Here is a 24,150-nt window from a genome sequence, read left to right as displayed (position 1 = left end):
GTTGTCGTTATTCATAATTTTAGAGTGGCTGTTACAGTTCGGTTAGAACCGAGGAACCGAACCGAAGAACCGAGAACCGAACTAGTCAGTTCTGATTTCTTTATCTTGCTATTTCGGTTCTAGTTTTTGAAGAACCGAATTTCTACAAGAACCGAGGAACCGAACCGAAGAACCGAATGCCCAGGCCTAATCGGAACAGTCAGTGCCACGGCGGCCCGTGCGGCCGCGAAGAGGTAGCTTCAGCCAGGCGGGTGGTCAGCCGGTCACCTACTCCAGGTCCCTAGCAATCGACCATTTAACGTGACAGTCACGACGTTGACGACGTTGCGATCTTATCTACTGTGAGAGGAAGGCGTCCACGTCCGTAATAAATCACGCCATGTGACTGTCTTCAGCGGTTCACTCTAAATTCCATTCCATATACCCCATTTTCACGCAGTAGCGGATCTATCAACCAGGCAGAGCAGGCCATGGCTTGGCTTGGGCTATCTCGCCGACTGAATAGTGCATATCAAGTCGAAATATACTAGCCTACTTCACTTAAAGAAAGCAAGCCTAGGCAGAAACAAGCAAGCAGCGTACGTAGTGCATGCACGCACACATGCTGAGGATCACAATGTAAACTTACCTTAGCTGTGTTTGAATTCTAGGTCTACCACTGCTTTCACGTCACGCCAGCAATCTCTCTCCTACTATATATCCACGCTCCTCTATTTGTATGTGTTGGGTCGATCTGGACGTTAAACACTAAAACGAACCACCTGACGATGCACCCAGGTGCGGACGGTCCGCGGTACAGGATCAGACGGTCCACGACTTGGCACAGGAGCGGTTCCTCCTCCGCGTACGTCCGGACGGTCCACGCTTGAGGCTCGGACGGTCCGCGATAATACAGAGCGTCGTCGTCTTCTTAGCAGACCTAGATCTCACCTCCCGGGTCTTAGGGACCCCGTCGGAGGGAAAAGATTCTAGGATGTGTCTTAGTGTCGGCAGGCAACACAAGACGCCTCTAGTCGACGTAGAGCCGAAGAGAGGTGAAGATTCAAGGTATAGGGAGGCTAAACTAGGGGGTTAAACTAGAACTACTTCTAATGCATAAGGTAAAAATGATAAGTAGATTTGATTGGATTGATTGTGTGGGTTCAATCGACCGTAACACTTTATCTATATAAATGGGGAGGTCTAGATCCGTTACAAATCGGTTCTCGAGTTAATCTCGCAGGTTTAGCTAACAAATCTCGCAAGAAATCTGAAACACTAACTGATTCTGCGCACACATCTAAATATTGTAATTTCAACCTTTTCTAATATCTTTTAGAAAACAATTTATGTATGCTTTTACGCTAGTCATGGGTGAAAATATAGGAAGGTTGTCTACACACATAACAAAGCAGGAGGTTCAGGGAGATTTCCGGCATTTTTAGTTTTTAAAATATAAATATTGTAGTTACTCCATCTGGTATAAATATATAATTCATTTTAGACTAAGACACTGTTTGGTTCCATCGGGATTTTTAGAAACAGGTTTTTAAAAGCTAGAAGGCCTCCAAACAAATCAAGTTTTATTTAGTTTCTGAAAACTAGTTTCTGGTTTCTTAAAAACCAATTAAGAATCTGGTTATGCTCAACTAAAACCAGTTTTTTTGTGCCTAATTACCCGTTACCCTTTATAAGAAAGAACAAATTACTAAGAAATGCCACTCCTTTCCAACCGTTAATCGTGCGCCTTCTTCTCTCTCTAGTGCGATCCGTCCTCGCGGCTGATCCGCAGTCCGTCAGTTATATGACGCGAGAACCAGCCGGTAAATGCATGTGAACCATATGCAGCGTGAACCAGCCGGCAGTTATATGATGCGAGGGTAGAGGGAAGTAAATTGAGGAGAACTAAGCCAACATTCTCTAAACAAACAAAGGGTATGATTGTCATTGTTAAAGGAAAAATTAGAAACCAGCTTTTTAAAACGAGTGGATCCAAACACTTGTATCCAGTTTTTTTCTTCTTCTAAAAACCAGTTTCTTGAAACTAAGTCTAGAAACTAGTTTTTTAAAACCAGAGTGGATCCAAACATGCTCTAAACATACATTCATTAATTAACTTATGGATGTAGTTTATATGTATGTCTATATCTATTATCATTCATTCTAATATGGACGTAAAATAAGAGGGCTATAGAAAGAACTATAATTTGGGAGATATGGATTATTTATTATTAATTACTTTATTTTTGTATTGGATCTATAATTTGAAGGGTTAAGGTTTGTTTGACATCCTATCTCTTACCCCTATGAGGTGATCTTGGTTTATGGGAAAAAAGTATACATTCCATGGCTCCATGCATACATGAATATATGCCTTTTGTATTATGCATTAAAAAAAGCTGCGTTATTGCACGGTACACTGACGTGACATTGGACGTTTAGCGCGGATGCATGTGTTAAGCCATTCATGACACTGAGACCCTAATTAACCAGAAGAAAGTATGTGTTTTCTCTATTTTTTTCGGTTGCCATGAATCCATGATCAGTATGTGTCGCTCTCCAGTTAGGTCCGCACACGAAAAAAAAAAGAAAGAAGAAGAGAGGATAAAATATGCTAGCTCCAATAATAGAACTTAAAGTAAGGTTGCGGATTGGGGTGTGGGGGAGAGATTATATATAAAAGATTAGAATACCCAAATGGGTTTCATGATATTGTCCCCCAGCAGCAGACTGCTCGGGCCTTTTCCGTTCCGTTTCGGATCAGATATGACCCTCTTGCTTAGACTTTGCCAAACGCGCGGAAACTAGCTAGGAAGCACTAACACAATGGAGTGTTAGCTAAATGGCTAATCAAGTCAAATTTTGGCTAATCAAGAGCAAAATAACTCCAACACACTAGATGTCTGACTCATCAAACTATTTGACTCTCTAAATTGGCTCTTTCATTCGCTAAATTTGGCTAGCCACCTAACTAGTCAAAATAGATATATAGTCTATTGGAGTGAAATATTATATATAAATTATAATCTTTATGAAAAAAATAGATAGTAAAAAATAAAGAGTCTGTTGGAGACGAGACAAAATGTCTATTTGATTTGGGATTTGGACCCTTGATTTGCACACCAATGAGATCTGTACCTTCTGAGCAAATCCCTTTAACTTTTGGTCTCAGCAAATTTAATACGGCCTATGTATAGTAAATAAACTAGACATCTCACTTTTGCTCAAGAAAAAAAAAACAGTCATACATGACCGGCTGAACCAGTAGAGAATGGTGAAGAAAGAGATATTTTTGCGCGTTGTGCCGCCGCTTCCGGTTTCACGCCCAATCAACATTTGATGTGATGGATTTCTATCATTCTAGGATCATTGCCGATCAAGCATACATATGGGCAGGCTGCTTTCACTAATATTTAATTAATTCGTGGCCGTGCAATGATTCTGCTGTTTATATGTGCAGGCGTACGTGTCCCTGGGCCTGCTATATAGTCGGTGCAATGATACATTTCTTTCGAATCTGATCGGCTGGATTTGGACTTTTATTATTCGATTGATCTGAGTGGACGTATATCCGATCCACAGTGAGCAATTGAAAAAAAAAAGAAAAGAAAAGAACACCGAATGAACAGGTGAACAGATTTCACTTTTACGGAAAGTTCGATCAAGTTTATAGATAAAAAAGACGATTTTTATTACATTAAATAAGTGTTATTAGATTAATCGCTAAATATGTTTCTATATTAAACTTTTCTCGAACATATATGCCTATCCGGATGTTTTTTGGTACTAGAAATTTTTTATTATATTAAATAAGTGTTATTATAGTATTGAATAACCATTTAAACACTAGTTTTCTAATATGTGCCTCTTTTGGTTCCGTGCCGTTACAAACACGGCTCTTCTAGTCGTGTTGTGTTGTGTGGCCCATTATGACTAAGTTTGAGACACGGTACGACCTGACAGTTCGGGTCGTACTTGCACAACTCATTCTTTTTCGTGTCGGGTCGTAATTTGGACTCTTATTTTTATACAGTGTCATGCCATGTCAGCTTTAAATAGTCCGGTCTAAACTTTCATATCTATGTACCAGTGGTGTGGCCATTGTAGGTGAGACTAAGAAGCCATACACAAGATTGGTATATTATTTGCTTCTGTTTTTCTAGCAGCCAACAGAGGGAAAGTCACATCTACACCAAAAACAAATTTAATCCTTGACCATCTATATATTTACGGATATTTTTATTGGACACATGAAGACTGGCCTCACCCCTCCATGCACTCGCCATGCTGTTGAAGCACTCCGGGAAATTGGGCTCGATTGCAATTGCAACAGCCACCTCGTTCTTGGCGTTGCACATGTCGAACTCCCGCAGCTGAACATTTTTTGTTTTTATATGAGGAAAGGCTTCAAGACAAGTATGCAGCGCACCGTGCACAGACATAGAGTCACAGAGAAGGTATGAGCCTGAATTTCGCTGAAAACAAACTGGAAATCAACGGCGCCGAGCAGCAGGAGGCTCTCCAGTGGACGACCGAGGGGGTGACATGACATGTTACGAGCCGGGCTACTTTGATGGGCCTCCTGTCTTGCAATTGCTTGTTCGGGCTGACCGCGTGTGGACGAGGACAAATTGGGCCTAAAATACAATGGCCCAAATGACGCGAGAAACTGATGGGCAACTAGTCGACGCTTCGGAGCCCGTTAAGAGTATCTTCCGTTTTCTGTTCCCCCGATTCTGCTGCTATTTCATTCTTGTTAGGGCATCATGACGGTGAGATGAGATGACGTGAGTTCCGCTGAAACGAAGGCCATGTTGACCTGGGTCTCTGCACAGTCCGCACACAACTTTTTTTTTCTCCTTCTCTCTCGGTGTTTTGATGAGGGTGATCGTGCACCCTAGCCCGTATCCGTATGGCATATTGATATGCTTTTAGCTGCATATGCATCTATCACCCGTCTTTATAGTTGAAGCGCGCGTGCCTCGTTCCATCAACGTGCTACGGTGCAGCGCTATTACCCGTCTTTATGTGTTGGTTGTGGTTGGGTTTATTGACTGCAGTACCCGCATGCTTCCCTTTTTTTCAACATCAAGGTTCGTCCGTTACGTGTGAGGTCTGTTGAAAATAAACCGGTCCTTGTACGTGGGTTTTTTTTTTCTTGGTATTGTCCGTGTATAATCGATTGATTTCTACGGTCCAAACGGGGTCCGAGATCCAATCATATATGTATCCATGTATCTAAGCTGTGCACCGGGAAGCATAGTAAGTAGGCACATTTAATATGGATCAAAAAAAGGCGAAACAGCAATTAATTAAGCCTCACGAATTTGTCATCTGGACCTGTGGCTAGATGCTCGTCTATATAGGCCACGTGAACCGAGCCGACAGCTGTGTAGTCTTTGTATCAAAAGCACAGTAGTACAGCTACAACACAAGAACTTAGGCCAAGTACACACCACCGCGGGCGGCAAGCGAGCGGTGGTCGATAGAGACCACGAGCTCCCTCAACAAGCGGGCGCTCGTAGACCCGAGGCAGCGGAGGCACCTAGCTAGGCGTGTGCATGGGGGCACTGCATGGAGCCAACCGTAGCCCTTGCACGGGGACCCCTTCCATCCACCCGTCCCGTCGGCAATCCGACCGATCTGGATGCGTCCCGCGCGCGCGTGTGTGATGACTGTGTGCCTCGGAACCCTGTCACGTCCTCGCTCCCCGCCCCGACAGCCAGAACCACCGCCTCCGCCGCCGCGTCCGCCCCGCCCCGAATCCAGCCCGTGCCATGCGGGGGGGCCTCCGTGGCCGCGTCCGTGCGGCACAAACCCATCCCACGGACCGCGGAGATGCCGCGCTCGTTCCGCTTCGCGCCAGCCGTGCGGGTGTTAGAGAGGGCAGGTGGCCCGGACGGCAGGGCGCACAACCCCAAGCGACGCGCGAGAAAGCCGCGGGTCCTCACGGGGGGTGGTGGTGCTGGTGCTGGCTGACGGGTGATCGCAAGCTGCACCGGCGTGGTTGCAAGGACCGCGCGCGAGACTGGCAACGGTAGCAAAGCACGCGGACCATCAGGGATCGAGCCGAGCGGCAGGGGAGGCCGCCGCGTACGTACGTACGTTCACAGCCTTCTTGAACCATAGAAACCGCACAAATCCACAGATGGGTGAGCATGGTCCATGCTCCATGATAGTACTCTATCAGATGCAATTGGCCTGGCTCAAAATATGTGTGTTCGTACGACGGTGGGTACCTGTGGACTGCTTTTTTGGTGGCTGCTGGACGCAATAATCGGTCCGTGTATATACATACTCCCTCTGTTTCTTTTTATTAGTCGCTGGATAGTGCAAAATTGCACTATCTAGCGACTAATAAAAAGAAACGGAGGGAGTACCTGACTGTGGGATCGGATGGACGAACGAGGGGCGCGCGCGACACGAGAGTCTATCTCTATCCATACCTGCCGATGGGCAACGCCGACGGGTCACCAGCCACAGCCAACGAGTCGCGCATGCAGAGCACAGCCCCCCCCCCCCCCCCCCCCCCCCCCGCGCTCGCCCGCCCGCTTGCTTCTGTCGGGGTCGCGGATTAGGAGGGGGATCTCCATCATGCCAACTGCGAGCCAGTGCCAGTGGTAGCTGCTGCTGCTGGTACGCACGCATGCATGCCTACGCCTCGGTTGCGGTTGCGGTTGCAGGGCCCGCTTCTCGCCGATCGGCGGGCTAATAATAAACCTGAACCTGACGTGCCTCCCTCCCTCTCCGTCTCGTGGCGCGGCCGCTCACCATCGTTCCGGTCTTTCAGTGTGTGTAACGCCATGCCGGAAATCTCGCGTTGCGGCTCCGGTTGGAGGACGCTGCTTATCTTTCTGGTGGTGAAGCCAGCCAGCCAGCCAGACAGAGAGAGAGAGAGGGAGAGGGAGAGGGGGTCAACAATGGCTTCGCTTTGTTCTTGGCGTCCATGATTGCGCTGCATGGCCGATGGCACAAAAGCCTGGGACGGATACGGACAGTTCAAGCCCCCTTTCTCTGGTGCATGTATGTATTGCAGGGCTACTACTACTACTAGTGGTGGTGGTGGTGGTAACAAGACTCGATGGATTCAGAAAAGGCGCCCAGTTTTTTTTTTTCTTCTCCTCTCCTGCCATGCCTGCCTACGCAGTGCAGCCTGCTGCCGCGCTCCGCTGGTCGGCCGTGAAAGGACCCGTCAGGGGGCTGAGGTTAGCATGGCATGGCTTGGCAGTTGGCATTGGCACCTGTTGGACACCAAAATGAGCGGACGGTCCGGCCCTTGGGCTCGGACGGTCCGCGTATCCCGAGATTAGATTAAACTCGAATGTTTATCCTTATCTCGTGCGTGGTTATCCATCTAATCGCGCGTGAGTTTGTTGGCTATCTCTTAGGAAAAGGTCCAGACCTCCTCCCCTATAAATATAAAGGGGTACGGTCGATTGAGAACCCCCGAACACATTCCAATCGAACCAATTACCTTATTTACTTTTCCTGCCCTAGAAGTAGATGTAGCATAGTTCTAGTTGTAGTCTTCCACATATCCACCTCCACCCCTATTCGACTCTACGTCGTCTAGATCCGTCTTGGGTGGCCTGCCGATCCCAAGACGACCCTATGATCTCACCCCTATTCGACCGCAAGATCTAGTTGTCCATCCAAGACCTCTTCCTCGAATTGATCTCTTAATTCCTAGGCGACTCCACGTCGTCTGGGGACGCCTCGGGTGACCTGTCGACCCGGGGCACCATTAAGATCTCTTCCCCCCAGGGGACGAGATCTAGATTCCAGCAAGGAGGAGGAAGACGACCCTGTTGCCAGGTCGCGGACCGTCCGGCCCAGAGCTGCAGACCGTCCGGCGTGACGCAGGGAAGACACCGCTCCTGCGCCCAGGTCACGGACCGTCCGGCCCAAGGCCGCGGACCGTCCGCGCCTGACCAGAGGGCACCGCCGCCGGTTCTTGTTGAGTGATTGGCGCCCAAAAAAGGTGCCAACATACTTTTTGGCGACTCTGCTGGGGACCGAGGTTGCAGATCTACAAAATCAGGCTTACATGGCCGATCCTAAAGATCTCAACAGTGCTTCTCCAAACAGCGACACAAGGCTGACTAATTTATCGGCCGCAGAGCATGAAAACTTAAAAGATGACATGAAGAAGATGGATGAGGAGATCCAACGACAACAAGATCAGATGCTCAAGGTGGCGAAAAAGTGGTACCTCTCGCACTTCAAGGTAGATCGCCACCAGAAGGTCGTAAAGGAGAGAGAAATAGACGCCGATTACATGTCATCCGTGCTGCAACAGCTCCCCACGATAAGTGATGCCAGGTCAGTCGATGATATTCCATCTATTAAAATTTCTTTTGATAATCGGATTAAAAGTATCACAGAGGATATAAAAAGGATGACGCATGCATTAGGAAAAACTCACATGCCTAGTTTTTTATCACAAAAATTAGGCGCCAAAACAATTGCGCCAAACACATCGGCAACAAATGGGTTTCCCCAGCCATATTCTGGTATGCCGATGGACTCATATCCAGGACGACCGTCACCACCATCTTCGCTAAATGGTGAGTCAACTCTGAGCACGGTCGGAGCGTCCGCACACAATCGCGGACCGTCCGGCCCTCCATCAGACCGTCCGGCACTCTACGCCGGACAGTCCGGAGTTACACAGAGCCCACCACAAGGGTCACAGGTGTTGCTTGACGTGACCGGACAGTCCGAGGATAGTACCGGATCGTCTGGTCCACCCGCAGACCGTCCGACTGTGCAGGTCGGACCGTCCGGAGCACCAGAAGTCACCTGTGATCCGCCTAGTGTGGAAGGCCGGCATAAATATAACCAGCCACCCAAGCCCCAAGAACCAAAAAAGTCACATGTCCCTGAGCTTGTTTGGCCCACTAAGGCCAAACCTTCTGTTCGCTCTCACCCGCACTCGACACAAAAGGAAAAAGTTAAGTTCACATTTAATATTACTAAATGTGATAAAATATTTGATGAGTTGCTTAAACATGGTAATATTAAATTGTCACATGTAATTCCTCCGGTTGAACAATTAAAAGGGCGCGTTTATTGCAAATGGCATGGCTCCTTTCTCCATAACACCAATGATTGTGCCATCTTCCGTCGGCAAATACAATCGGCTATAAACGAAGGCCGGTTGAGGTTTCAAAAAGAGGTGAAAATTGACAAGACACCTGTTCCTGTCACCACATTAGAGCCAACGAGCAAAAAAGCCATAATTCGGCCTTGTGCGGCCGATAAAAATAAAAATAAAAATATCGTCATTGGTGATCCTCGCACACCAAATATGTCACGCAGAATGGTTACTCTGAAGGCTCCGGACAAAAGAAAGACCGGACGCACCGGGGGGCAAGCACGATCGGACACCCGATCACGGTCACCTGTCCTGCGTACGCCGGACGATTCGGGTACTAAGGCCGAACAGTCCGAGACATGCGCGGACAGTCCGGCTATGATGGTCGGACGGTCCGCAGATGGTCAGAAGCAACAACCTCAGATCATCGGACCACAACGTTCCAACACAAGTGTTAGGAAACAAAACACTACTAAGACGTCTGGACGACTCAGTAGAGTCGGCCCTACTTTTGGTCAGTTGCTTGCCAAATATATGAAGAAGGCCGTTCCACACAACCGGCCAATAAAGCAGACAAAGTCAAAAGGGCGATCTGTGCGAAAGCAAAAGCCGACTAAACGGACCCAAAAGGTAGCACAACCAAGATCGCCTTGTCATCCTCCTCCGGGGATACCATGGTGTGTCCCGTTCTATCCATCGCCGATGTGTTGTCCTGCTCATGTGTGGGATGGTACGACGATGAATTCATATTACTGGCCTAATCCATTTGCTTTTTTGGGCTGGGGGGCACCACAAGTTTTTGCCTATTGACAGGTTGATCAGGTAGACATGGCCAAAGAGGATGCGATCCGAAACGGCCTCTGTGCATTAAAGTTCCATCAATTATTTATATTATCTGATCGCAAGAGCCGATGACTTGCATCGAGCTGAGTCCTTACTTCGGGAACAAAAGCTTATGAGATCAATTGTTTCCGAAGTATTCACTGATGCTTTTGGTTCGCCAAGCTCCACCAAAAGGCAGGGGGCATATGTTGGACACCAAAATGAGCGGACGGTCCGGCCCTTGGGCTCGGACGGTCCGCGTATCCCGAGATTAGATTAAACTCGAATGTTTATCCTTATCTCGTGCGTGGTTATCCATCTAATCGCGCGGGAGTTTGTTGACTATCTCTTAGGAAAAGGTCCAGACCTCCTCCCCTATAAATATAAAGGGGTACGGCCGATTGAGAACCCCCGAACACATTCCAATCGAACCAATTACCTTATTTACTTTTCCTGCCCTAGGAGTAGATGTAGCATAGTTCTAGTTGTAGTCTTCCACATATCCACCTCCACCCCTATTCGACTCTACGTCGTCTAGATCCGTCTTGGGTGGCCTGCCGATCCCAAGACGACCCTAGGATCTCACCCCTATTCGACCGCAAGATCTAGTTGTCCATCCAAGACCTCTTCCTCGAATTGATCTCTTAATTCCTAGGCGACTCCACGTCGTCTGGGGACGCCTCGGGTGACCTGTCGACCCGGGGCACCATTAAGATCTCTTCCCCCCAGGGGACGAGATCTAGATTCCAGCAAGGAGGAGGAAGACGACCCTGTTGCCAGGTCACGGACCGTCCGGCCCAGAGCTGCAGACCGTCCGGCGTGACGCAGGGAAGACACCGCTCCTGCGCCCAGGTCGCGGACCGTCCGGCCCAAGGCCGCGGACCGTCCGCGCCTGACCAGAGGGCACCGCCGCCGGTTCTTGTTGAGTGATTGGCGCCCAAAAAAGGTGCCAACATACTTTTTAAAAAAGTATGTTGACGCCTTTTTGGAGCGCCAAACACTCAACAAGAACCGGTGGCGGTGCTCTCTGGTCAGGCGCGGACGGTCCGCGGCCAGGGGCCGGACGGTCCGCGACCTGGCGTGAGGCGGCGGCGCTCTCTGGTCAGGCGCGGACGGTCTGCGGCACAGGGCCGGACGGTCCGCGACCTGGTGCAGGAGCTCGGGTTCCCTGCCTGACGGCCGGACGGTCCGCGCCCTAGGGCCGAACGGTCCGCGCGTGTGCAGGGGCGGCAGAAGATCGCCGGCGGCGCCTGGATCTCGCTCCCGGGAGGGACCCCGTCTGGGAGGAGAGATCCCAGGAGTTGTCTAGGCTCGGGCAGGCCGACCTAGACTCCTCTAATCGACGTAGAGTCGAGGAGAGGCGAAGAATTTGGGGATTGGAAGGCTAAACTAGGGCTAAACTAGAACTATTCCTAATGCGTAAGGTAAAAACGAGAAATAGACTTGATTTGTTCGATTGATGGTGGGATTTCAATCGGCCGTAGCCCTTCATCTATATAAAGGGGGAGGTCTGGATCCGTTTCCAACTGTTTCCCGAGTTAATCCCGCGGTTTTAGGCAACAAATCCCGCGAGAAACTAGGAACCCTAACTGACTCTGCGCGCGCGCGGACCGTCCGCGCCGCCACCGCGGACCGTCCGGACCGCGGACCGTCCGGCCTCAGGGCCGGACCGTCCGCAAGGCTCATTTTAGCCTTCAACATATGCCCCCCTGCCTTTTAGTGAAGGTTGACGAACCAAAAGCATATGAACTAAACCTGATGTAAGTCATCGGCTTTTCAAAATAGAGATCATTCAATAAAGCACCAATGTATAAAGGCCGTTTTGGATTGTATCTTTCTCGGCCATGACCATTTCATTAATGGATCAAAATGAATAGAATGGAGGTGCCCCCCAGCCTGGATAGACAAAGGGACTATACATGTACCATGCATTCATCACCATGTTATTCCACATTTGGGTAGGACAATATACCGACGATGAATAAACGGGTGGAAAGTACCCTGGTCTCATAGGATGAACAGACGATGCTTGTCGCGTCGCCTTTTGGGCCATTTTGTTCGGCCGTTTCGTTTTAGTAGGTGACCGGGGTTTCTTTGTTGACCGATCACGTGGAATGGTCTTTTTGCTAGCATTTTTGGAGAGCAACTGATCAACAGTAGAGTCAGCTTTGATCAGTCGACCATTTGTGCTTCGCCGTTGTGTCTCCTTCCCTTTTAAGGTTTTGTGTGGAGGCTGACGCCTTTGGGCATAGGCGGACTGTCCGGCAGAGTTAGCCGAACCGTCTATCTGAACACCGGACCGTCCGCTCGTAGGTGCCAGATCGTCCGTGATGCTCAGGACAGGCTGTCGTGCTTGACTCATTAATTGTGCCTGCCCCCCGGTGCCTCCGGACTTTTTAGCCTTATTGTCCGGAGCCTTTCGAACAATCTCCTTTTGTGATATATTCGACGTGCGAGGACTACCAATGATTATGTCTTTGCTTTTGCCTTTATCGGCCATTTCGGGCCGAACTAAGATCTTTTTGCATGCGATATCTATTGTATTAACAGGAAATGGTTGTGTGTCCACTTGCATTTCCTGAAAAGCCAATCGGCCCTCATTTATGGCCGATTGTACCTGTCGACGAAAAACATTACAGTCATTGGTGGCATGAGAAAAAGAATTATGCCACTTACAATAAGCACGTCTTTTTAATTCATCTATAGGAGGGATAATATGAGTTAATTTAATGTTGCCATTTTTAAGTAGCTCATCAAATATCTTATCGCATTTGGCAACATTAAAGGTAAATTTAATCTCTTCTTGCCGATTCTTTTGAACCGGCTGTAAGGAAGAACATGCTGAAGATTTGGCCTTTGTTGGCCAAATAAACTCAGCGGTATATACATCTGCGGATTCATCATCTGAACTATCACGCTCTATTAGATGTATAGTACGGGTGGCCGATTTTGATGTCTCTTTAAATCGGCTTTCACAGGCTAAAGCCCGCTGATGTAGCTGGGCTATCGAAAAGAACTGGGTCCCATCTAATTTGTCTCTTAAGTAGGATAGCAACCCATTAAAAGCTAACCCTGCTAGCTCTTTGTCTGTGACATGGATCCGAAAGCATCGGTTTCTAGTGTCCCGGAACCTCCGGATATAATCATTAACCGATTCTTCGCGTCCTTGTCGAACTGAAGCTAAGTCAGCTAGTCCTAATTCATATTCCCCGGCAAAGAAATGTTCATGAAATTTACTTTCTAACTCATTCCAGGAATTAATGGAATTAGGAGGCAGGGCGGCGTACCATGCAAAAGCGGTACCAGTAAGGGATAGAGAAAATAACCGAACACGAAATGCTTCTCCATCGGCCAATTCACCTAGGTGTGCTAGGAACTGGCCTATGTGTTCGTGTGTGCTTCTCCCATTCTCACCAGAAAACTTAGAAAATTCTAGTATCCTTGCCCCTTGTGGATATGGGACAATGTCAAACCGGTGATTATACGGCTTTTGGTATGATTGCCCTACTTTGGCTACACTAACTCCGAACTTATCTCGAAATAGTTCGGTCATCTCTTCCCTAATTTTTTCCATTGCACCCGGTGGCAGACCACCAGACCCTGGGCTGTGGGGCTCATTTGGCCGGGTATTAGTATACCGACCTTCTTGCCGTGACCGATCGATAGTGTTGATCGGTCTGTGGTTGTATGGTACGTTATGGTTTAAATATGTAGAGGGCGAAACATACTGCTGCTGAGGTGTGTAATAATTTGGTGCATGGTGTGCAACAACAGGTTCTGCGTATGTGTATCCAGTTTGTCCGGTGGTAAATCCGAACTGACCGGTTGCGTTCGCCATTATCGGGACGCCATGTGGTAGTCCTGGTGCAGGCCCGGACTGTCCGGCAGGGAAAGCCGGACGGTCCGTGTAAGGGCCGGACGGTCCGGGCAGAAGCTCGGACGGTCCGACCGCGTCCAGGGTCACCGGTCTGCCAAGCAGGGACGACGGTGGTCCTAGGGCGGCCCCAGACTGTCCGGCAGAGCAAGCCGGACGGTCTGCATATGGGTCGGACGGTCCAGGCAGAAGCTCGGACGGTCCGACCGTGTTCATGGGCGCCGATCTACCAAGCAGGGATGGCGGTGGTGGTACTTGCCCTGTATATGGGTTCATCGGCATACCATATAATGGCTGAGGCTGCAAATCCCCATTTGTTGCCGATGTATTAGACATAGATATCCTGTTACTAGTCTCATATGATGGAAAACTAGGAGCAACAGACTTCTCCAACGTACGCGTTAATTTTCTAATTGATTCTTCTAACCCTACAATTTGTTGTTTCATCTGATCCTGCTGCTGATCTACATAATATTTAATAGACTCGATATCGTCGGATTTACTTACGTTGGGGACCTGAAGCGCAGATAGAAGAGACGCGACGTCAGTCTCTCCATGCTTGACAACTTTCTGGTGGCGATCCACCGTGTATTGTGATAAGAATTTCTCCCTCGCTTAACGCATGTAGTCCTCGTATTGCTGTTGCTCATCGGCCGTCAGACTTTCAACAGCCGGCTTCAGGATATTGTCCGGGGAGATATCGGTGTGATCTTTAGAACCAGCCATTTGAGGGCCTGATTTTTAGTAGATCTACACACCTTCCCCAGCGGAGTCGCCAAAAAGTATGTTGACGCCTTTTGGAGCGCCAAACACTCAACAAGAACCGGTGGCGGTGCTCTCTGGTCAGGCGCGGACGGTCCGCGGCCAGGGGCCGGACGGTCCGCGACCTGGCGTGAGGCGGCAGCGCTCTCTGGTCAGGCGCGGACGGTCTGCGGCACAGGGCCGGACGGTCCGCGACCTGGTGCGGGAGCTCGGGTTCCCTGCCTGACGGCCGGACGGTCCGCGCCCTAGGGCCGGACGGTCCGCGCGTGCGCAGGGGCGGCGGAAGATCGCCGGCGGCGCCTGGATCTCGCTCCCGGGAGGGACCCCGTCTGGGAGGAGAGATCCCAGGAGTTGTCTAGGCTCGGGCAGGCCGACCTAGACTCCTCTAATCGACGTAGAGTCGAGGAGAGGCGAAGAATTTGGGGATTGGAAGGCTAAACTAGGGCTAAACTAGAACTATTCCTAATGCGTAAGGTAAAAACGAGAAATAGACTTGATTTGTTCGATTGATGGGGGATTTCAATCGGCCGTAGCCCTTCATCTATATAAAGGGGAAGGTCTGGATCCGTTTCCAACTGTTTCCCGAGTTAATCCCGCGGTTTTAGGCAACAAATCTCGCGAGAAACTAGGAACCCTAACTGACTCTGCGCGCGCGGACCGTCCGCGCCGCCACCGCGGACCATCCGGACCGCGGACCGTCCGGCCTGACCTTCCGCAAGGCTCATTTTAGCCTTCAACACCACCGGATGGTGAGCTACTGAGCTGGGCCGCGCCGTATGTGTGTCTGTGCGGTGCGTTGCTTGTACGAGCAGATTCTGATGTATTTGTCAGTACCGCCTTGTCCGAGATCACGAAACATATTTCCATACCATATACTTTTTGGGAATTCAAAACCATAAACATCAGTACCGCCTTTTTATGTACGAAATTTCAGTCACATTTCTAGAGCAGAACCTAACGTTACATCGTTGTTTTTTGTTTGCAAAAAAATGGTTAGCGTTCGGCGTTAAAACGCTAGCGACTAGCGTTCCTGTTAGGATGCTAGAAGCGTGACAGCAATGTGTATAGAATAGGATACACGTCTCATTGGCACGGACCTCCAGCAAAGTGGTGACCTCCAGATCTGGGCCAGACGGTGACAACATATCTCGTAACCAAACCAGGGAGAGACAGAGAGAGATAAAAAAAAAAGAGCGACGCGTTTGACTTGCGGTTGTGGCTGCGATCGCGTCGCGTCGCGTCCCCGCCCCCTTTTGTGATGCAGCGTTTTCGCGGCAGGTGACGCACGAGCCTTGGCTTCAAAGCTAACACAAGATCTGGCAGCTGCGGTTGCAGTTGCATTGCAGCCCCTCGACACGGAAAAGACGACGAGTCCCCACTTCTGACCGGTCCAATCCGCGCACCAGAAAATCCCTCCGTATCAGTCCAGCGACCAGCGTATGTATGTGTATCGACCCGTGTGTGTGGTCCTCTCAGAAACGATACGAATATACGATCCAAAACAAAAGTTCATCTTACCGCTGGATATTTTTCCTCTGTAGTTAACTTAACAACAAAAGGTCATCAGGAGAGTAAGCGAGCAGTGGGCACGAAGAATTGTTCTACGGGACACATCGCAGAGTTAGCGAGCACTGCTCTGATCTGCTGCCTGATGCTGGGGGTGGATGCCTGAGCCCTCAGCTATATTATATCTCTCGCACAAGATCGTCGGGTCAGGCTCGCGAAAGCGAGAGATGAGAACAACTAGCGTAGCTCCGCTGATTCCGTTCCGGCGCGTGATCACAGCCTGGATGACTTTGGGCTCTCACAGCCCTGAAGTGGACCGGTTGCCCCGATTCTTAACTACTTAAACCGAATAAAGAGAGGGATCTTTCTTTCCCCTCTCTTTCTTTAAAAAAAAATAAATTCCACGTAGCTGTAGACGAGGAGCAGAAGCAACATAGCATCGCACTGATGCACTGGCTGAAATATATATATATATAATTTAAAAGGTGTCCTCAGCTACTAGCTCCTGCCCCCCTAGTGCTGTCCCTTTCTCCGGGTACGTATCATACAGCTAAAAAGCACCCACAAAATCCACTCCCAGTCCCAGCACACAAGTTGCTTGTTCCTTCCGTCCATGTCCTCTTTACACGATCTCCTCGCTTCTTGTCCGAATCTATTTATCGTAGAACCAAGAAACAAAGAAAGAAACAATCTCGGTACCTGAGCTAGTGAGCTCGGTACGGTGCAGCAGCAAGAACGGCACCTATGTCATTATTGGTGTATCAGAGTGAAGAAAGAGTCTACGATGATTCATCCAGCAGCAGCGGGGGGAGTTCCAGCCCAGGGAGACGAGGGGTGACAGGAATACGAGGGATGATATTTTATATATTTATATATAATCAGCTACAAATATAATGGCGATACAAATGATATTACAGGTCTTTTTTTCCCCCTCTCGCTTGAGAGGAAGACGAATTCAGGTCTGATCTGAGAATATACCGGGGGATGCGATGCACCGCGTTTGGTCGCCGGCGATCTTGCGGCTAACAACAGGCGGCGGGGGTGGTGCGATCGACCGGCCGCCGGCGTGGCGATTGATCTTTCACATCTCTGTCCAAAGAATCATCACACCAGTGGGGTGGGGAATCTCAAGAGTGCTTTTTTCCGCTGCAGGCTGGTCCTCCTCTCTCTCCCTCTCTGTTCTGTATATACAGGGGGGGAGGAGGCGTCGAAGCTTTGGGCTGGACTTCTTCAGCTAGCTACGTCAAAGCTCCATTTTCATGTGCACTGTTTGCAACGAACCTGCAGACGGATGGCAGTTCGCGATATCAGAGCTCGCCACCACATACAGCGATGCTAGATAGGTGTCAGTCAGCCTATGTAGTAGGATATATGCTGAATCTTTCCATACCGTCGTTGTAGCTGTTGGAGGAGGTGGGAGCCATCTCCTGCTGGCTCTGCTGCCCCATATCCATGTGGACTACGCTCTGAAGGTCATCTTGCCAGAAAGTCCCGACCTGTGTGGTGTGTGATCAGATGTATGTATGTATGCATTGCATCCCCAGTGTCACTGCGTGCATGTGAGTAGTTCTAATAAAAGCTGGAAGAGCCAAGGACGTTGGCTGCGGGTTTTTTTTTTTTTTTACCTTGGACGCTGCGTCGCTGACACCGTTGAGGAAAGGGTGCTGCTGCGAGCTCATCGGCCGGCAAAACGCCGGGTCGAGCGGGTGCATGGAGCTCTGGCTGTTGTCCATGCCGTTGGGTAGGCCGCAGCCTATTAGAGGGTTCCCCTGGTTGAGGTATGGCAGCGGCGCGCCTGAGGTCTCCAGCGGGAAATGCGAGTTCTGCAGCGGGCCGCAGGACTGGTGCATCTGATCACACACAGACAGAACGGGGAGTATGAGCTGCTCAGGGTTCCCTCGATTACCAGGAACTACCAGACATAGCAATGCGAACGATCATGTATCGCCGGCGTGTGCTCACATCTTTAGGAAGGAGGTTAGGCAGGTTGTTGAAGTCCAGCTGGGGATTCACGGTGGCCAGTTTCATGGACAGGAACTGCAAGCAAGATGGACGTGGAAGGGAAGGGGAAGGGTTCAGATAGAACGCATCCACGACTGTTCTGTTCTTAAACGGCAACAACAAGATAGAGAAAAAAACCCTGCAGTTTCGCAGTCATTCCAGCTGTGAATTGACAGTGGGAAATGTATGTACCTCGACTTGCCGTTGCAAGGACTGCACGTAGTTTATGATTTCATCCAGCATCACCGCCTTGCCGACCACCTGAAACGAGAAACATTCCCCCAAATCCCAATCTGAGCTGAGCACGCCAAACTAGTGGAGTGACAGCGAGCGCATGGTATTCCATCAACTGAGTGAGCGAGCGAGCGAGTACCTTGTTGCAGCCCGGGACGAGATCCTGCAGAAGCTTCATCCGCTGGCTGATCTTCTCCCTTCTCACCTGAATTTGTTTGTTCAGAAGAAGCAGTCTACCATCAAGGAAGGACGGATGGTAGCAAGAGAGAGCAATGCGATCGAGCCTGAGGAAGCCGTACCCTCTCAGCGAGGCTGTGGCTGTCTGTCGCCTCGCCGCGCCTCGCCCGGACGTGGATGTAGTCCTTGGGCGGCTCCGGAGGCTTGGACGCGCCGTCCTTCCCCTGCTTCTTCCCACCGTTGTCGCTGTTGCTCTGCGCGGCGGCCTTACCCTTGCCGGAGTTCTCCTCCGCGCCATTGCTCTCCTCCGCCGATTTGCACCGTTTCCCACTGGACTCCTCCTGCGGAACGCGCCCGGAGTGAAACCTTTTTGCCCCGGACCTGAACCGCGTGGCCGCGTGGGGTGGGGGAATTGGGGAACCAGAGCAACGCAATTGTGCGCGTACCTTGGTGGCGGCGGTGGACCCGGGGCCGTCCTTGCCTTTCCCCTTCCCGCTAGCCTTCCGTTTCTTCGCATTGCCATCGGAAGGCGCCTTGAGCGCCATCTCGGCGCTGGCGGACGCCGGATCGGACACCGATGACTCGTCCCGGCCGTTCCCGAGCTCCAGCTCCCTCAATGCGCCGCCGATGGGGCCGGCGTCGGGGAGGCCAAACTGTCCCGGGACGGCGCCGCCGTAGCCACTCCCACCGGGGCGGCCGTCGAAGCCGGAGAGCCTCGCCGCGCGCGCGGCGAAGCCTGGGTCGGCGAGGAACTGGTCTAGATGGCCCATCGGCGGGTAGTGGTGGAACTGGCCCATCATGGAGAGGTTCAGCTTGCGGGGCGAGCTGAGCGGAGTGCCTCCGTACTGCGGCTGCGGCGAGATCCCGTGGAGAGCGAGGCCGTCAGCCGCCGTCGAGTTGGACGCCGGGGAGGAGACCAGGTCGAGGTGGTCGCCAGCCGTGGCGGCGGCCATGGACTGGTCCCAGTTGAGGTTGAGGAAGCACGCCGGCGCCGACGACGGCGGCAGCTGGTCGGGCGGCCCGCAGTCCATCTCCGGCGCTCCCGGAGTCGCGCGAAGATCTGCAGCGAGCGTCCGCAACCGCAATCGCGCCAAGGGGACGGGGACGAGGACCGCGCAAGCAAGAACACCGAATTCCGCCCACGAGCACGCGCGACACCCGCGGGCTGTGACCCCCCCAATTGAGCAAAGAAACGCGAGGGGGCAAGCAGCTGCAGCGCAGCTCCCACCAAATCCCACTACGGGGCGGAGATAAGGTCCGAGAAGGTAAAGGCAGGAGCTTTTCGTGTGCGTGGCAAAGCGAGCGAAAGTGGGGGGGGAACAGTAAAGGAATGCAAAAGAAGCACCTAAACCAAAGCAAAAGCTTGCAGCAGGCTGAGTGAGGCAAAAGCAGAAGCAGAGAGAGGAGCTAGCACAGGCACAGCGGCGGTAGAGAAGTAGAGATCGCGAGTGCCCGGGCTGAGGCAGTATGTATAGAGGTCCAGGATGGCATGGATCAAACTGGATGGCCTATGGGCATCATCGCCTCAGCCTTTCCTGCCATGAAAGCGGGGAGGAAGAAGCTAGAGGACAGTGGGTGCGGGGGCGGTGCCGTGAGTTTGCTTGCGGGAGGTGGAGAGGGGAAAAGGTAGGGTGGTCTGCTGCTGCCGCTGCCGCCTTTATCTGTGCTGTATAAACCCAAAAGACTTGAAATGCAATTTGCTTGTGTTTCGTTTTCTGATCCAGAATTTTTTTAAGGAGGATGATGGTCCCAACTCCCAAGCACGAGCAGGGGATGGCTGTTTGGCTCATGGAATTGAGAGATCAACCAATCATTAAAATTGGGGAGGGGACGCAAGCCCACAAGGGGACAACGGATGCTTGGTAGTCTGGGTTAGATCGAATACTGGCAAAAAACTAAACAGTTTTTAATCGTTTCCGGTTTTTTAATTCCAGGATAGAACAAGGAGCCCATTGGACGCGAACCGCTGCGATCTGTTTGTGTGATATGATAGCTTTATTTATTTATTTATAGCTGATTGAGGTTTTCAGCCCCTTCTGTTCGATGATCTTTTTGCACTGCTCCATCAGTCATCAGAGCAGCCATTTTTTCCCGAATCATCGTATAAACACAAACACCTGTATGTTTAGGGCATTTGCAATGAACCCTTTATTTTTAACTCTATATTTTACTGTCTATTTAATTTTTTATAAAAATTACTTTCTATATGTACCATCACTCTAACAAAATATCTAACTAGTTTAGCTAGTTAAAGTGGTTAGCCAAATTTATATAGTGAGGGAGCTAATAAAGAGAGTCAGATAGCTTAGCGAGTTAGATGTTTAATCTATTGAAGAGTTATTTTGCTGTTGAATAGCTAAAATTTAGCTTAGACGGATCATTTAGCTAGTCTTTTGGAGATGCTCATATGCACATTCTTACCCATACCAAATTAAATACTTATCCTACTAGACATGTTCAACCCGAATGAATTTTTGTACGGTGACTTTTATTTTGTCCTATAAAGACAAATAGCATAAAAATTAACCCAAGTATAATGATTAGTAGTGGTGATATTTTGATCGCTTGCAGTGTCCAAGTAAACCCAAAGACTGGGTGATCATCACATAGACGACTTCTGTGTTATGTGATTGTGAAATGCAGATAAATGTCCGTGCACAGATACTTGCCGATGAAAATTATTAATGTAAAGAATAGGGGAAAACTGCAAAATACGTGCTAGTATATATGTATTTATATACCAGTAGTAGTTATAGTTTGTAAATAAGAGCACAGAATAGACAGATTTTAAATTTATTGTTCTGTTCAATGCTGGGACTCGGAAGTACTTCATCTAGAGCGCTAGCACGTAGATCGATACACATACTTGTTTGGTTCAGTTTTTTTTGTTAGAAACTTTTTTTTGTGGATGTGAAGAATCTAGCGGTGAGAAAATTGGAGTATGGATATTACGTATAAAGAAAGATAAAATAGTTTATAGAGTTTAGTACGCATCAAGCGACGATTTTTCTACTATCATAATGATTCGGTCGATTCTGTGTTAATGTTGATTTTGGATGGTTTTTACTAAAATGCTTCTCGTAGAAACGGCTTGAAAAACTAATTGTTGGGGACCATAATTAGGGGTACCCTCAAGACGCCTAATTCTCAGCTGGTAACCCCCATCAGCATAAAGCTGCAAAGGCCTGATGGGTGCGATTAAGTCAGGGATCAGTCCATACGAGCGACTCGATCACGCCTTGTAACGCCCCGAATTTTGCAGTTGAATTTTTTCTTTTCTTTACTCGCCAAATTCGGGCGTTACCTTTTCTTTTTCTTTTGCCATCGCTAAACCTTGACCTTTTCCAAAGTTCTAGCGGGATTCGGTTTGGATTTCCCGTGTAAGAAAACCCTAAATACTTTATGTTGTTTGATGCACCATGCCGAACCTTGCATTTCTTTCGATTGCTTTGAAAGTGCAAATGCATTCATGTAGAAAGATCGGATTTCGAAAATGAGGAGAAGATCTTTTCTTTCTCTTTTCTCTCTCTCTTTCTCTCTCCTCTTTTTCTCTCTCTCCCGCGCCGTGGGCCGACCCCGGCCGGCCCAGCCGCCCCTGGCGCCCCCCCCTTGGGCCCAATTGGCCCATGCCGCCCCCCCCACCTCCCCTTTTTCCCCCAATTCTTTCTCCCTCCCTCTCATTTTCTCTCATTTTCTCTCCCTCACCCTAAGCCGCCGCCGCCCCTACCCCCTGCCCTAGCGCCGCCCCTCCCCGTCGCCGATCGGCCGCCCCGCTCGGCCGCCCCGCCCCGTCCCCGTCGCCGGTGAGCCCCCTCCCCCTCCCCCCTCTCCTCCCTCCCCATCCCCCCTCCCCTTTCCCCTTGCCGCTCGGCGCCATGGCCGCCGCCATGGCCGGCTCGGCCCGCCCCGCCCGGCCAAGCCCTGGCCGGCTCGGCCAGCCCCCGGCCGTGCCCCCCCGCCGGCGCGCCCCCTGGCCGCCCAGCCGTCCGCCCGCCCGGCCCCTTGGCCGCCTGGCCGCCCTGGCCGCCTTGGCCGCGCGCTCGCCTGGCCGCTTGGCCGGCTCGGCCGCCTGGCCAGCCCGACCCCCCCCCGCGCGCTCGCCTGGCCGCCGGTTCAACCGGGCCGGCTCAGCCGCCCCGCCGCCCAGCTCGCCGCCCAGCCGGCCGGTTCAACCGCCCCTAGGGCCGGTTCAACCGCCCCCCTCTGTTTTTTATTATTTTTCTTCTTTATTTTATTTTATTTACTTTCTGTGATCATAGCTATTTTATTTTAGGTAGGCTAATCCTTGTTAATGTTATTGAAATATGAAGCTTAACTTAAAATTCCGTTATGCTAATTGATTCATGTAGTTAATTGTTTATTTCATGCGATGTTGATCAACTTAAGATAAATAGGTTTCCATTAGTGCATATAACAGAATTCTTTTGTTAAGAACCAATTGTAATTGATCGTTGGTGCATAAGATTTAACCCCCTGCGAAACCCTTTCCCGTTTCTTTCTAACCATAACAAATGCAATGTCAAATGTCATACTTGATGCATATTCGCTTTACTTGTTCCCTTGTATGGTGTACTGTTCTTTTGTATTAAATATGTGGATGTATGTATGTTTGCGCTCGCATAGAGAACGATCCGGTTGAAGAGCCCGAGGAACCCGCAGGAGAAGCCCCTGAGCAGCAGTCGTTTGGTGGAGGCAAGTGTCCCTTGACCTATCTATGTCCTATTCATTATTTAATTCACCTCCCGCTTTACACATGTATGCCTAAGGATTGACTAGTTTTGTTATCCATGTCCTTGTTTACCTATCTGGGTTGGATTATTACTGTTTAGCTTTATGCTATTGCTCAAACTCTAATCAATGAACATGATGTGATTATCTATGATACGCTGTTTTCCCTTCTCTTATTATGATGTTATGCTTGTGGTCTTCAAGGGGGCTCGAGCGGTTTCTCGAGTGCCTCTCCGTAAGGACCTGTTCTATGGATGACCGCCCGGGAAAACAGTGCAACCATAAGGGTGGAATGGGGTGCCCTTAGCTGAATAATTAGAGGATCCGGGATGTAGTTCACTTAGCCGTCGTGCCGTCAATGGGGCTCGGTGTATGCGGCTCGCTCTGCCAAGTTTGGGTTCGCCCCTTGGGGAGGAGTGCGGTGCATTTAGGAAACCTAACGGGTGGCTACAGCCCCGGGGAATCTTTGTAAAGGCTTCGTAGTGAATCCCTGGCCATTCACCTTGGGAGTGAATAAGGGTCTTGCAAGCCCGGGCCAGAGAGGGAATCACGGCTTGTGGGTAAAGTGCACAACCTCTGCAGAGTGTTTGAAAACTGATATATCAGCCGTGCTCACGGTTATGAGTGGCCAAGGGAGCTCCAGAGATTAGTGGTACTTGATCAGAGATACTTTGGTACAGGTGGATATGAGATCGATGATTCTGGTTATGATTATGGTGCTGGTAAGTGGTACTCTTTCCGTTTGGAAAGGAGTACATTTGGGTTAATAACTTGGGTTCATGCTAAAACTTGGCTTTCTACTAGTAAGTAATAATCTGACCAACTAAAAGCAACTGCTTGACTTATCCCCACATAAAGCTAGTCCACTACAGCCAAACAGGATACTTGCTGAGTATGTTGATGTGTACTCACCCTTGCTCTACACACCAAACCCCCCCCCCCCCAGGTTGTCAGCATTGCAACCACTGCT

The 24,150-nt window shown here is 50.1% G+C and overlaps 1 protein-coding gene across 2 annotated transcripts; it reads right to left on the bottom strand.

The window, feature by feature from the left end:
* Positions 1-16,875: 16,875 nt before the first annotated feature.
* On the bottom strand, positions 16,876-20,154 carry LOC100278938 (uncharacterized). 2 transcript variants are annotated; one of them, NM_001174800.1, is made up of 8 exons: positions 18,899-20,068; positions 18,575-18,793; positions 18,415-18,480; positions 18,234-18,302; positions 18,003-18,077; positions 17,666-17,890; positions 17,431-17,536; positions 16,877-17,321 (listed from the first exon to the last, which is right to left on the bottom strand). In NM_001174800.1, exons 1-8 carry the CDS (start codon positions 19,481-19,483, stop codon positions 17,284-17,286), a joined length of 1,383 nt encoding a protein of 460 aa, NP_001168271.1. In that variant the 5' UTR covers positions 19,484-20,068; the 3' UTR covers positions 16,877-17,283. The 2 variants fall into 2 exon arrangements, with proteins under 2 accessions (XP_035821696.1, NP_001168271.1); XM_035965803.1 differs by having other exon boundaries at positions 16,876-17,321; positions 18,575-20,154.
* Between the last annotated feature and the right edge of the window lie 3,996 nt (positions 20,155-24,150).

This window comes from Zea mays, chromosome 3 (assembly GCF_902167145.1).
Source record: "Zea mays cultivar B73 chromosome 3, Zm-B73-REFERENCE-NAM-5.0, whole genome shotgun sequence".
NCBI classification, from domain to species: Eukaryota; Viridiplantae; Streptophyta; class Magnoliopsida; order Poales; family Poaceae; genus Zea; species Zea mays.
Note: the sequence above shows the minus strand (reverse complement) of the source record. Positions and strands in the feature narration are given on the sequence as shown.